This window comes from Zerene cesonia, chromosome 10, assembly GCF_012273895.1.
Source record: "Zerene cesonia ecotype Mississippi chromosome 10, Zerene_cesonia_1.1, whole genome shotgun sequence".
Lineage (NCBI taxonomy): Eukaryota > Metazoa > Arthropoda > Insecta > Lepidoptera > Pieridae > Zerene > Zerene cesonia.
The window spans coordinates 8,709,419-8,722,018 of NC_052111.1; the positions used below are offsets into that span (position 1 = coordinate 8,709,419).

A 12,600-nucleotide genomic window follows, 5' to 3' on the forward strand; every position below is an offset into this window, starting at 1 on the left:
CGCGAATATGGTACCTACGTGTAAGCAATATAAAAGTGCTTCTATAAACATAGCATGAGTGGTTCATAAATTGTTGTAAAAACAATTTATCATAATTACAGTAATAAAAATAGTGAACGTTAATCCTACGATACGGTACCTTGTTTTTATTCTTAAATAAAAAAAAAAGTCGTCCAAACCCACTGCCTACAAAATATAAAAAGGTCCAACACTGGAACCCTGTGGGACGCCTCATACAAATGCACACCACAGACAGGGAAGAAGCCCGTCCCTGCGTGTACGACCCGAGCAAGCGTAGGACGTCCACACCGAGCCGCGGCACTTACGTGGTGGCTGGTTCGGCGACACTACAAGCTCTGTCACCCGGCACGCCCTGTGATGTGTCGTCACTCACTGATATACCTTCTGAGAGGGAAGGTGAGAATTTAAATGACGTGATTCAATTTATTTACATATAGCACATTAGACTGCTCTTGAATTAAATAAATTATGAAAGAATACATATAAATTTTGAAAGAATAGAAAAATTTGATCACGAGGCAGGATTCGAACCTGCGTATCTTGCCTAACCGTAGCAACGCCTAGCCTCTCGGCCACCCGTGATCCTGCCACAGTAATCGAATTTCTTCAACTCTTTCGGTTTCATGTGCCTAAGGGGCACCCCACGCCATCTATTGAGATGATTAAGAACCATCACAACCAATACGAAACATTATTTCAATGATTACAATATTGTATCGATGGAACGCGGCCTTTGTTAAATTTAATTTTTAATTTTTAGTTTTATAGCATTGAATTTTTTCTATTCTTTCAAAATTTCTCATTTATAAAGCATTTCAATGCTATAAAACTAAAAATTAAAAATTAAATCTCTATATTTTAATAATTATAGTATACTAGCTGCGCCCCGCGGTTTCACCCGCGTAAGTCCGTATCCCGTAAGAATATCGGGATAAGGAGTTGTCTATATGTTATTCCAGTTGTCCAGGTATCCACGTACCAAATTTCATTGCAATCGGTTCAGTAGCTTTTGCGTGAAAGAATAACACACACACACACACATCCTTACACACTTTCGCATTTATAATATTAGTAGCATAGTAGGATAGGAATAGTAGGATAGCTTCCTTGGGCAACTGATGACATGATTAATATAAAAGAGTGTAGCAGAGACTACACAGAACTAAATTTTATTCTATACGTATTATACGTTCCGAACACTTTAAAGCGAGCGTGGTCACGAGGCGGATCAATTGATATACGTAAAATAAAACACATTAAAATGTAAAAAATAACTGTATTTTTTATGGATTTCCCGCACTAACAGTAACAAGCCCGAACAACCTGTCCCCCGGCGAGGATAAAGGCACGTGCACACAGAGCGACTTGACGCCGCGTTCCACCACCGACTACGGGTCTTTGAGTGAAGGCGAACTGCCTGTACAGGAACGTTAGTATAGCTAAAAAAATTAATTCTATATTTTACCAAGGCATTATAATAATAATTATATCGTATATCAGGCATAGACACCCCCCCTCGAGCTGGGGCTGTCTGTATCTTGGGGGCCACCTTCCTCGTGATACAATTATATATTTTTTTGGGTTTTACTTATTTATTGTATACGCAACTTATTTATAATACATTATGTTTATTTAGTTATTACATTGTTTTATAATGGGATGGTTTATCATAGCGTTTTCTTTTGTTGTAATGAATTAAAAATATGTTTTTGAATGAAAATGCTGTTAATATAATAAAAACGAGTCCTCCCCCTTCAATTGTATTATTTGCTTCGTTTGCTACAAAAATCAAATACTACTTTTTTCTAAAAAAAAGGACATATGTTATTCTTGAGCGACTTGAGCTGTATATCTGTTGTGCTTATTTGTTTGTTTTTTCAAACTAAACAACATACAAAAGAAGAATAAATGGCTGTTGATAGCATCCTTATTTTACAAATTTGTTTATAATTTCTAGGTAGACAATCAATTGGAGAAACGCAATCGCCCGATGACAATATCTCCAATGTCAGACGGTACGTTATTATGTACAACCTACATCATAATAATTATATTAACCTCCATTATACTATTTGTTTCCTAAACATATTATGTAAATCTTTTTTTTGCCAGTCACTGAAAAGTTTGATTGCAGATGAAAAGTTTTTTAATAATTATTTTTAATGAAACTTAATTAAATCTGGAAATACATTCTTTTTCCCAAAAAGTCATTCCAGTTGTTATAAAATCTACACATGTTATCTTATATTTAAAATTCCCGTGTCACAATTTTAGTTACACAAACTTCTCCGTAACGGCTGGACCGATTCTTATGAAATTTTGTGTGTATATTGAGTATCTGAGAATGGGCCAACATCTATTTTTCATACCTCTAAATAATAAGAGTAAGGCATAACAGCGTTTGCCGGGTCACCTAGTATTGCTATGGATTTGAAATAGGACTCGTATTCTTTATTAAAATTACCATGTATATGTGAACGCTGCATTAATAAAAAGAAACATTCCTTAAAAATTAAATTATATCTATTATTATTATGTTTATCAAAAAATCTCTTCTTTATTCTATCGCCAGACATACATCGACTTCAGAGAAAATGGAGGAGGCGTTGCGTGCTATAAGCGACGAGTTGTCCCGCTGTCGACATCTCTTGCAGGCACACACTTCGCTTGAGGTACCATAGTGTTAGTGTGTTAGTGTAGATGGCTGCATTTTTTTTTGCTGCTGCTGGCAGATAGTGTTTTTCAGATTGTGATTTTTTCGAATGTTGGTAGTTAGTGCTGGTTAATAGTGTCGTCTAATGGATACTGCCAACATCCAGAAAATGTAATGGGATGAATAATATAAGGAATAAATCGCGTCGTTTATCTACCAATGTCTTAGTGTGGGGAGAAATAACGTTTGTAATTATATTTTATATTAATTTAGAAGTAGACAAAAGAGAAGAAGAATGTAGTATACTTTATTTATTTAAGTAAATTACCTTAAAAATTTGTCTCAACCTTATGTAATTTTTTAAACAGTGTTTTATTATAATACCTTTTGTCAAGCGCAATAGTTAAAAATATAATTTTGGTCTCTATTTTATAGCCTGAAATGACTTAAATCTCAATATCAATGGCAATTTATTATTTTTGTGTTATTATTAGATAAGTTAATAAACCGGAGGCCTATTTCCTTTTCTTCACCCGTATCAGTCCATTCCTTCTTTCCTGTCATGAATCCGTTCCTTTTCCCTTACCCACTAAAAGCGGGCAGCGCATTCGCAGAGGCACTACCTTTGCGAATGTTCATGGGCGGTGGTGATCGTTTACCATTAGGCGAACCACCAGCTCAGTTGCCCGCTATGACATAAAAAAAAACGTCACATTATTTATTCTGTATAGATGCTTTTCCTGGTTGTATACTTTAGAATAAGTATTTAATGGTTTTAGAATAAGTTCTTGTATATATTGTGGTTGAAATGTTCCTACAATTGTTGTATTGTCTATTTAAATACATAATGTATACTATAGCTTCAGTAGGGAGTAAGTTACAATTTTTGTATTTTATTATTAAGAATTTATCGAAATAAATGTATTCTAATATAGTTTAGTTTTTTATTTATTCTTTAAAAATCAAAAGCTTCCATAGTCAATATCTTATATATAAAATTCTCTTGTTACAATTTTAGTTACCAAACTCCTCCGAAACGGCTGGACCGATTCTTATGAAATTTTGTGTGCATATTGGGTATGTCTGAGAATCTGCCAACATCTATTTTTCATACCCCTAAATGATAAGAGTAAGGCAGAACAGCGTTTGTCGGGTCAGCTGGTATCTTTATAAGCCGGGGGGCTTCTTTAAACCGGTGCGCACCACTAGTAATCGGCCTGCCTCGGCTTTGCCCTTGGTACTATTGCCTTTAATACTCAGGGATCACATATATATGCAATGAATTATATACTTATATATTTTCTCTCTATTTCTCCGTAAAGTTTTCAAATCGATCCAGTAGTTTCAGAGCCGCATAGATTTTAAGCAATCAAATATTTAAGTATAGATAATAAATTGCAGGACTGGTCGATGTTTTTTAAGCTATTGCATAGCTTCTATCGCGGGCCTTGATCGTGGAGACCGATCCCAGAAATTCTGAAACGAAAATAACCCAACACCCCCCACTCCGACTGGATAAATGACCGAAAAAATTCTCTGCAATAGCTTCTCGAGTCCCACACGTCTTTTTTGAGTTTCGAGTCCCACACATTTTTTTTTCAAACGCTCGTCCAATTGCAGTCAACGAAACGCGAGTCGCAAGATGCGGCGTGCGTGACGGAGGGCCCGCTGGCGCTGCGCAAGTGCGACGCGGACCAGCGCATGCGCGGCTCGTGCAAGTGCGTGTTCACTTTGCACGTCGGTACCGTTATACTGTCCGATCAGGTGCGTGGGCCTTTGGACACATAAGAGATATGATATGATATGATATGATATGATATGATATGATATGATATGATATGATATGATATGATATGATACTTTTTTATATGCAATAGCGCGTTAACTGGGTTGTAAGTGGTGATTGACGCCGCCCATAAGCATCCACACAACCTGGAAAGTTGCGGGTGTATTGCTGGCTAAATACGGCTTGATAAAGAAGTACATTGTGACATGAAATAACAAGTAAGTAGTAAGTAGTAAGTAAGCGATAATAGAAATTAACTAACATATTTAAATACAGTTTGAAGGAACACGCTTAAATGATAGAATCAACTGTATTGTCCCATTTGTGCTCACACAGTGTATAAGTAAGAATTGGTGGTCCTAATCTGGATAACAAGTTATAGCAAGAGTTTGAGTTTAATCTGATTAGGATAGGTCAAAATCGTTAATCGAGTCTAAAGGAGTCGTTTATATACCAACATATACGTGACGCTAATAGAAGCCGCTTTCCAAAGATAAGTCAAGTCAACTCGGTGCTTCATATTAAATAATCAAGTTATACGCTGTAGTGTTTGTATCTATTAAATATATCTATACATTGTCTCATGTACACCAGTAGATGGCGTAGCTGTCGATCAGTCAGTCGTGTAACGTACGTGGTCGGGGATCGACGTGCGCCTGCGTTTGTACTGGGTGTAGTGGTGAGCCAGTGGATTCTCAGTGTCCCTGTACTAGATTCCCGAAGGACTAACGGCAGACGTTATATACGCGTTAACTTCAACTTGCCTTTCATTTTTCTTTCATTCGTCTCGCGAAATATCCAGGCGGTAGTAAACTCGCGCAACAAGTCGCTCGCTCTGCTGTGGCGGTTCTACGACCAAGCGCCAACTGTGACGCACCAGCTAGCTGGTCGCGTGATGCACTTTGATTTCTCAGTGGAGTACGACGTGCGGCTCTCTGCCAACTTTCTGGAGTATTTGAAGCAGGTTTGGTTTATTTGGTAATGTATAATTGGGGTGAATGGGAAACATATACAGTATCATCATCGTAATCATGACCGCTCTGCCAAGAGTGTGCGACTGAGAAAGAACGGCGTAATGTCTGACTGACTGACTGACTGACTACTGACTGACTGACTGACTGACTTACTTTCTGACTGACTGACTGACTGACTGACTGACTGACTGACTGACTGACTTACTGACTGACTGACTGACTGACTGACTGACTGACTGACTGACTGACTGACTGACTGACTGACTGACTGACTGACTGACTGACTTACTAACTGACTGACTGACTGACTGACTGATAGACTGACTGATATGTATGTGTATTCGAAATTATTTTAATTAAAATTTGCTCAGATGTCAGCGAGGACTAGTGAAGGATTTGTGATAATTTGCGCCACTTTTACGGGTAAAAGGTAAATTGAAAAAAAAAACAAAAAAGAAAACAACACCACAAAGATTCGTAGTTGTTGGGGATTTTTGGTATGTGTGATTAATAAGAAACAAAAAGATACAGGAAAAAAATTGGACAGACGTGAACTCTGCTGATATACTTAAAAAGGTTAAGTACATGGGTTCTGCGGGTCCGCCAGCCTAAATGAAAGAAAAATCTGAGAAATTTTTTGAAAGAAATAACAAAACAAAACATTTCAATGCTATAAAACTAAAAATTAAATAAAAAATAATTCTGAAGAATATAAAGAAAATAAAAAGGTTTTCTTCCAAATTTTGAACCAAATTCAATAAAAAAAAAGAAATCCTCCATTGAGTGTATTATTTTTGTTGTGTCTGTTACCTTAGCTGGTTGAACCGATTTTGATGATTCTTTTTCTATGATGAAAACTTGTCTTTCAAATGTTTCCCATTTAAATTTAGTTTTAAACGTTTTGAAGGCGATTCAGCTTTTTTTATTAAAAACAATAATTCTTAGGAGGAGATGCCGATAATGGTTTGCGAGTGGGAGAAACAGGATAAGCCGTTCGCGAGTTGCCTGCTGCCACTACGCGACGCGTTGCTACATACAAACAGACGCGTCGATATGTCTTTGGCTTTAGTATGTTACTAGAAAAAACAAGTTTTCTATATTTGGTTAATTGTAATACTCATAATAGTCTCCTTTTGCCCAGAAGGTTAAGTTGTCGAAGATATTCTTAAATAGTTTTGGTTTAAATAGAGACAACGAGTCCAAGATTCAATTTTTCGACACTTTGTAAGATTACCTTATTATAATCATGCGACGTTCCCAAGACCGAAGGAGTGTGGATTTTGTTTCTTTTCTTTCCTGACCTAAATGTCACCGTGGATTTGTCTGTATTAATTTATTTAGTTGGGTTTTGGGAGGTTTTCAATCGCTAGCCGTGATCCACAGATCGGCGGGGCGGGCATGGGCCGGCGGGACGCGTCGGGCGGGGGCGGCGCGGGCGAGGAGGCGGGCGTGCTCGACGTGTGGTGCATGCTGCGCGCGCCGCCGCACAGCGCGCCCGCGCAGGTGCGGCCCCCACACACACCCCCCACCCCCACACACCCCTCACACCCCACACCCACCCGACACAATTACCGAAGAGACATGTTCCTTAAACTTACCTAAAAGACACGAACTACAGTAAAATAACCCAAGACACGTGCTACTTAAACAAAGCTAAGAGACACACTTGCATTCATCAGCAGCATCATCATCATCATTATCATCAGCCCAAAATATGTTCCCACTGTTGAGACACGGGCCTCCTATGAGGATTCAGGCCATATTCCACCACGCTGGCCAAGTGCGGGCTGACAGATGCCACATGTCATCGAACTTTTGATTCTTGAACATGCCGGCTTCCTCTTAATCGATCATTTAGATGTGTAACTTACTGAACACCCCCCTCCACCCCTCCCAAACTAAAGTCTGACCACGCCCGTAATAGATAACTTAGCACGCTTAACGTTTCCAGACGCTGGCCAGCTTCCACCGGCAACCATCATCGCTGGAGCGGATCCTGGACGCCGATCACACGGACTTCCACCTGGCGCGAGACCTCGACATGCACAGGGCCAGTAAACCGCAGCACGCTGAAATCGTAACTGTTTATCTATACTAATATAGCTACGCCCCGCGGTTTCACCCGTGTAAGTCCGTAACCCGTAGGAATATCGGGTTAGAAAGTTTGCTATATGTTATTCCAGTTGTCCAGCTATCTACGTACCAAATTTCATTGCAATCGGTTCAGTAGCTTTTGCGTGAAAGAGCAACAAACACATACACATCCTTACAAACTTTCGCATTTATAATATTAGTGGGAGTAGGATATAGTAGGATAGGATAGGATTAGTAGGATTATAAAGCTGAAAGGAACTACTATTACGATGGAAATTCTATCAGTGTTAGATAGCCCATTTAGAGAGGAAGGCTATAGGTTATGTATGTACCACGGGCGGAGCCGGGGCGGACCGTTAATTATTTATACATCTCACTCATATTATGAATGTGCACGTTTATTAGGATGGATTGATGTATGTTTGTCTTACCCTTTACCCGAAAACCACTGAACGGATTTTGATGATACTTGGCAGTTGTTGTAGTAGTTGTAGTATGTATCAGAAATACTTTGCGAAATCGCGCAACACAACTACTTATGTATATGTATAAAAGAAAATCGTATTATTTACAGAACTTATAAATCAAGTCAACTGAGATTTTAATGATTTATGTTTTTTTTTTTTGAATTTATATCCGCTTGACTAAGTTGAGAGAAAAATTCTAATACATACTTATCTGGTGGAAGCCAAGCGAACAATTAGTAATGTTATAAAGCTTTACGCCTGTGGCTTTTCTCGCGTGTGATTAATATTATTGTGACAGTAGTTAAGTTTTTTTTTTGTTTTAATTTGGTATAAATCTATCCAGAAACACTAAGGTGGTGGGTGGTCAGGCGGCGACTTACTAATAATACAAAGCTGAAGAAAATATTTCTTTGTTTGGACGCGCTTATATCAGGAACTGCTGGATCGATTTTCAAAAATTCTTTCACCGTTGTCAATGTACGTGATAAGTTCTGAAGGTTATATACTACGTACTATGAGCGAAGCCGGGTCGGATCGCTAGTTATTTACATGTCCCTATTATTCTGACACAGAAAAAGGCATCATACGATTCAGAAAACATCTACGATATAATGAACTCTAAAAAATGGCGAAGAGCAAGTAAGATATAATTTTTTATTCCCTACGGTAAGTTTATCTTTGATTTGATTACTGCATTGCATACACATTAGTATCATTTGCACCATAATTCCGCAGTATTAGAGATTGAATAAATTACTTTATGAGAAATTTTGAAACAATAGAAAAAAATTTATCACGAGGCGGGATTCGAACCCGCATTTTTTTGCCAAACCCTAATAACGCCTAGCCTCTCGGCCACCCGTGATCCCTAGATGACTTTAATTCAAAATATATTACACTTAACATTGAGAACTATTTATTATATTGGGCGTTTATCCTAATCAATACATAAATATATTATTATAGACTTAGTAAAAAGTTTGTTCAAAAGGTGCGCTTAAACAAACGGAGACATCCCGCAAAAAATCAGTCACCATTTTGCCGAAAGCACCGCGCCGAACCACACTCGAGGATACGGTGAGTTTTCGTAAAAATAACATGTGTTTTTGCGGTTTAACAATATCTAAAAAAATAAAAAAGGGATTGCCCAAGGTACTGTTATGTTATGCGGTTTGCCCTGTGCTTTGTTATTATGTTTATAATAAATTGCCTCTGTCGAATATTATTCTTTGGTAGGTGTAATGTTTATAATGATACACATTAGTGTATAGTAGTGAATACTGTAAAAAATAACAATAAATCTGCTTTCTAAACGTAAACCATCAGCCGATTTCAAGAAAGGAGTACGTTATCAACTCTACTGTATTTTATTGTAATTGTTGCCTTATAACTTACGACTAGGTGAACCGATTTTCAGGATTCTTTTTTTTATTTGAACGCTGGTGGTCTCCCATGTGGTCTCATTTAAATTTTCTGAGCGGATTTAAGGAAAATAATTTAAAATATAAACACCTTACGAATCTTCTTTGCCTGTATAGTAAAAGTAAGTAAGGAGAAAATCCTACCCATTTCCCCCACAGGCTAAATTATCAGACGACAAGAGTCAAACGCTAGAGATTACGATCCTCTGGCTGGCTCTGAACGAGGAGTGCCAAGCCATGAGCGACCCCAAGGTGAAGCGGCTGTACGTAGCCTACAGTTTCTTGGGCAAGCGCGGGGCGGAGCTGGAAACGCCTTGCAGTTTTCCCAAACCGAAGAATTTTATGGACAAGTGCCATTTTAATTTTACGAAATGTAAGTGCTGATGATTCGGAGACTTCTGAAGCGTGTCTGATGTTAGCTTTGAGATTTTCTCAATATTTGAATTTCTCATTGGACCAGTAGAGATTTGGTCTAGCGAGGCTTAAGAATATATGAAGAAACGTTCCATAAGGGAACTGCGATACACTAGTAATAACTATGGATAAAGGACACACATCTTCTTTTCATTTGTTTATTAGTTATCACATTTTACCCCTATGGGAATATATATAGCCTAAATTCAATTTTTTGTAAATAGTACGGACTCTTACGCAGTGTTCTGTTTCCTCATTAGATTTTAGAGTTACTATGACATTTGGCTGTACCTTTACTCGATTTTCATTGACATTTGGTGTGTGGGCAAGAATTTCATAATTATCAAGATGAAAGTAAATACCTTCATCGTAACATGAGATGCCAATGTGAGAGTAAATACTTTCATTTTAATAGTTATTTGGGTATGGAATGGTAACAGCGTTCGTGATCAACGAGTGCGATGTGGGGGTGCTCAGCGCGATGTCGCGGCGGCGCGCGACCGGGGCGGAGGGGGCGGAGGGGGTGCAGGGGGCGGGCTCCCAGCACTGCATCGTCTTCTCCGTCGTCAGCGAGCCGCCCGAAGACCCTCTCGGCCTGGACGCTTGCGAGGACATCGGGTGGGTCTGCCGTGTGTGCCAAGTGCTTTGATGGTGGTGGTTATGGGTGAAATGTGCTTTAATCAATTAGATTTTTCTTACTTAAATCGTCATAACATTGTTTTATCATGGTGATACGATACCTTTGGGATTTGTTAAACGGTAATATACTATTTTTTTGTGACATTCATCAGATTTCAATTACATTTTCCTCATGTATACACAATGGAAACTCTCAATACACCAATACAATACTATTCGACCCAACTCCGCCAATAGCCCAGCAACTGTACCTAAGCCCAGCTACTGCAATAGAATCATCATTACAACTCCAGCACAACACAGCTCCTACCGCACCAATAGCCGAGCTCGTGGCGCAGGTACGGGCGGCTGTGGCTGGGCGAGGCGCTGCGCGGCGGCGGCGACTCGCACACGGAGGTGGTGCCGGTGCGGGCGGCGCGGGGGGCGCGGGGGGCGGCGCGGGGGCGCGTGTGCGGCCGCCTCGCCGTGCGCCTGCGCGGGCTGGCCGCGCTCCGGGCCCGCCTGCCGCGCCCCGCCTGCGCCTAGCTGCCTTCAGCTGCCCGCTCAGCCGGTCAGCCAGCGCTTGGACCGGTTGCTGGGGAGGTAAGAAGGGGGGGTGGGGTGCTAGAACAACAGGGCAACTCGCTGAAGCACCAGTGCTTGGTCCACTTGGTGGGGAGGTAAGGGGAGAGTGAGGTGCTAGACCAACAGGAAAGGTACAGAAGCACCAGCGCTTGGTCCACTTGGTGGGGAGGTAAGGGGAGAGTGAGGTGCTAGACCAACAGGAAAGGTACAGAAGCACCAGCGCTTGGTCCAGTTGGTAGGGAGGTAAGGGGGAGTGAGATGCTAAAACAACTAGATACAGCAGTGTAGTTCGCTGAGCTTATGCGAGTCGATACGAAAGAGTAAGAGACTACAAACACTTCACTACTTTAGATTCAAAGTAATTAAATTGTAGAGGAGCTTGTTGCAAGTCACAGTAAAATAAATCAATTCAAAGAAATGAAAGTTTGTTTGAGCCAAGTTTGACCACATAAATGCTCTCCTAAAAGTGCTGGTCAGTTCACGAATTATTTCACACGTATGCACGACTTAGCCTAAAGATCAAATCTGCTGTCTGAGACACATTAAAATATGTGTATTTAAAAAACTAACAATATTTGGTTAAAGAGCAAATCTACCCTATAAAATTACACTATTTTAAAATATGTGTATTTAAAAAACTAACAATATTTGGTTAAAGAGCAAATCTACCCTATAAAATTACACTATTCTTCAAAAGAATTTCTCCATACTACCCGAGAAAATATGTATTCAATGACATAGGTACTGAGTATATTTTTATGCACACAGGAATTCTTATAAACATTGCGACCTAGAAAATGCACATCGTGAAGCTTAGAGATCAGCATTCCCAATGGCATCTTGCCTGCATTATCGTGTTTACGGTCATCCAAATAGCATTATTTACAAGGCATTAAATCAAGGATAAGTTGTAGAACGTATAAAAAAAAAATTAAAATTCCTCAAAAATATCCATTTCAATTTGATAACATTACGTATATTTTTTTATATTTCAGCCTTTAAACTACAGTTATATATTGCTTCGAATACTTTAAAATTGGCATAATTATATGCAGACTGTAGTTTTACGTGTCCAAACAAGACAATAATATGCAAAAAATCTTTTCACGCCTCACAAATAAATACACACATAAATTCAGACACAAGAACACACCAGTAAATTTGATTATTTATCGAATAAAAGATCCCGAAATGCGATCAATCACAAATCAATCGGCATTCGCTCACGAGGACAGTTATAGTGGTGTCACGGAGAGCGACGGACGCGCGCTGCGCAAAACGAAACTCGTAATATAATCGAATATAGCCGTAACAGTTCACCCCCCTGGTCACCCCCCACCCCACACGTGACAGTGTTTACATCGCGAGTGCACACGATACATACGCACATGGACACAGTGGATGCGTTCATGTGAAAGTTTACGATACACACGGGAATATAAGTTGTTGATGAAGATTTAACAAATTCGGTTAAAGTTGATTTTAAAATAGAGTAAAGTAGCGTAGATGAAAATTATACAGTTAGTAATGTGTAAAATGAAAATACTGTAAAAGTTAGATTTGGGAA

At 39.3% G+C, this 12,600-nt stretch overlaps 3 protein-coding genes across 3 annotated transcripts in view; all 3 read left to right on the forward strand.

The window, feature by feature from the left end:
- The window catches only part of LOC119829401, a 12,201-nt gene extending 8,998 nt beyond the window's left edge, over positions 1–3,203 (forward strand). The window contains exons 16-19 of the mRNA XM_038351881.1: positions 253–417; positions 1,328–1,450; positions 1,979–2,036; positions 2,594–3,203. Coding sequence (XP_038207809.1) covers positions 253–417; positions 1,328–1,450; positions 1,979–2,036; positions 2,594–2,702 — 455 coding nt within the window. The 3' untranslated portion in view covers positions 2,703–3,203. The remainder of the gene's footprint in view (positions 1–252; positions 418–1,327; positions 1,451–1,978; positions 2,037–2,593) is intronic.
- Positions 3,204–4,790: 1,587 nt separating this feature from the next.
- On the forward strand, positions 4,791–10,723 carry LOC119829402. The gene is made up of 8 exons (XM_038351882.1): positions 4,791–5,424; positions 6,380–6,502; positions 6,818–6,937; positions 7,386–7,511; positions 8,568–8,634; positions 8,987–9,072; positions 9,576–9,789; positions 10,271–10,723. The coding sequence occupies exons 1-8, from the start codon at positions 5,044–5,046 to the stop codon at positions 10,477–10,479; spliced, it is 1,326 nt and encodes a 441-aa protein (XP_038207810.1). The 5' UTR covers positions 4,791–5,043; the 3' UTR covers positions 10,480–10,723.
- Positions 10,724–12,185: 1,462 nt separating this feature from the next.
- LOC119829601 (obscurin) overlaps positions 12,186–12,600 on the forward strand; it is a 102,117-nt gene continuing 101,702 nt past the window's right edge. The window contains exon 1 of the mRNA XM_038352198.1: positions 12,186–12,320. The gene's annotated coding sequence lies outside the window, so the exon portion shown is untranslated. The remainder of the gene's footprint in view (positions 12,321–12,600) is intronic.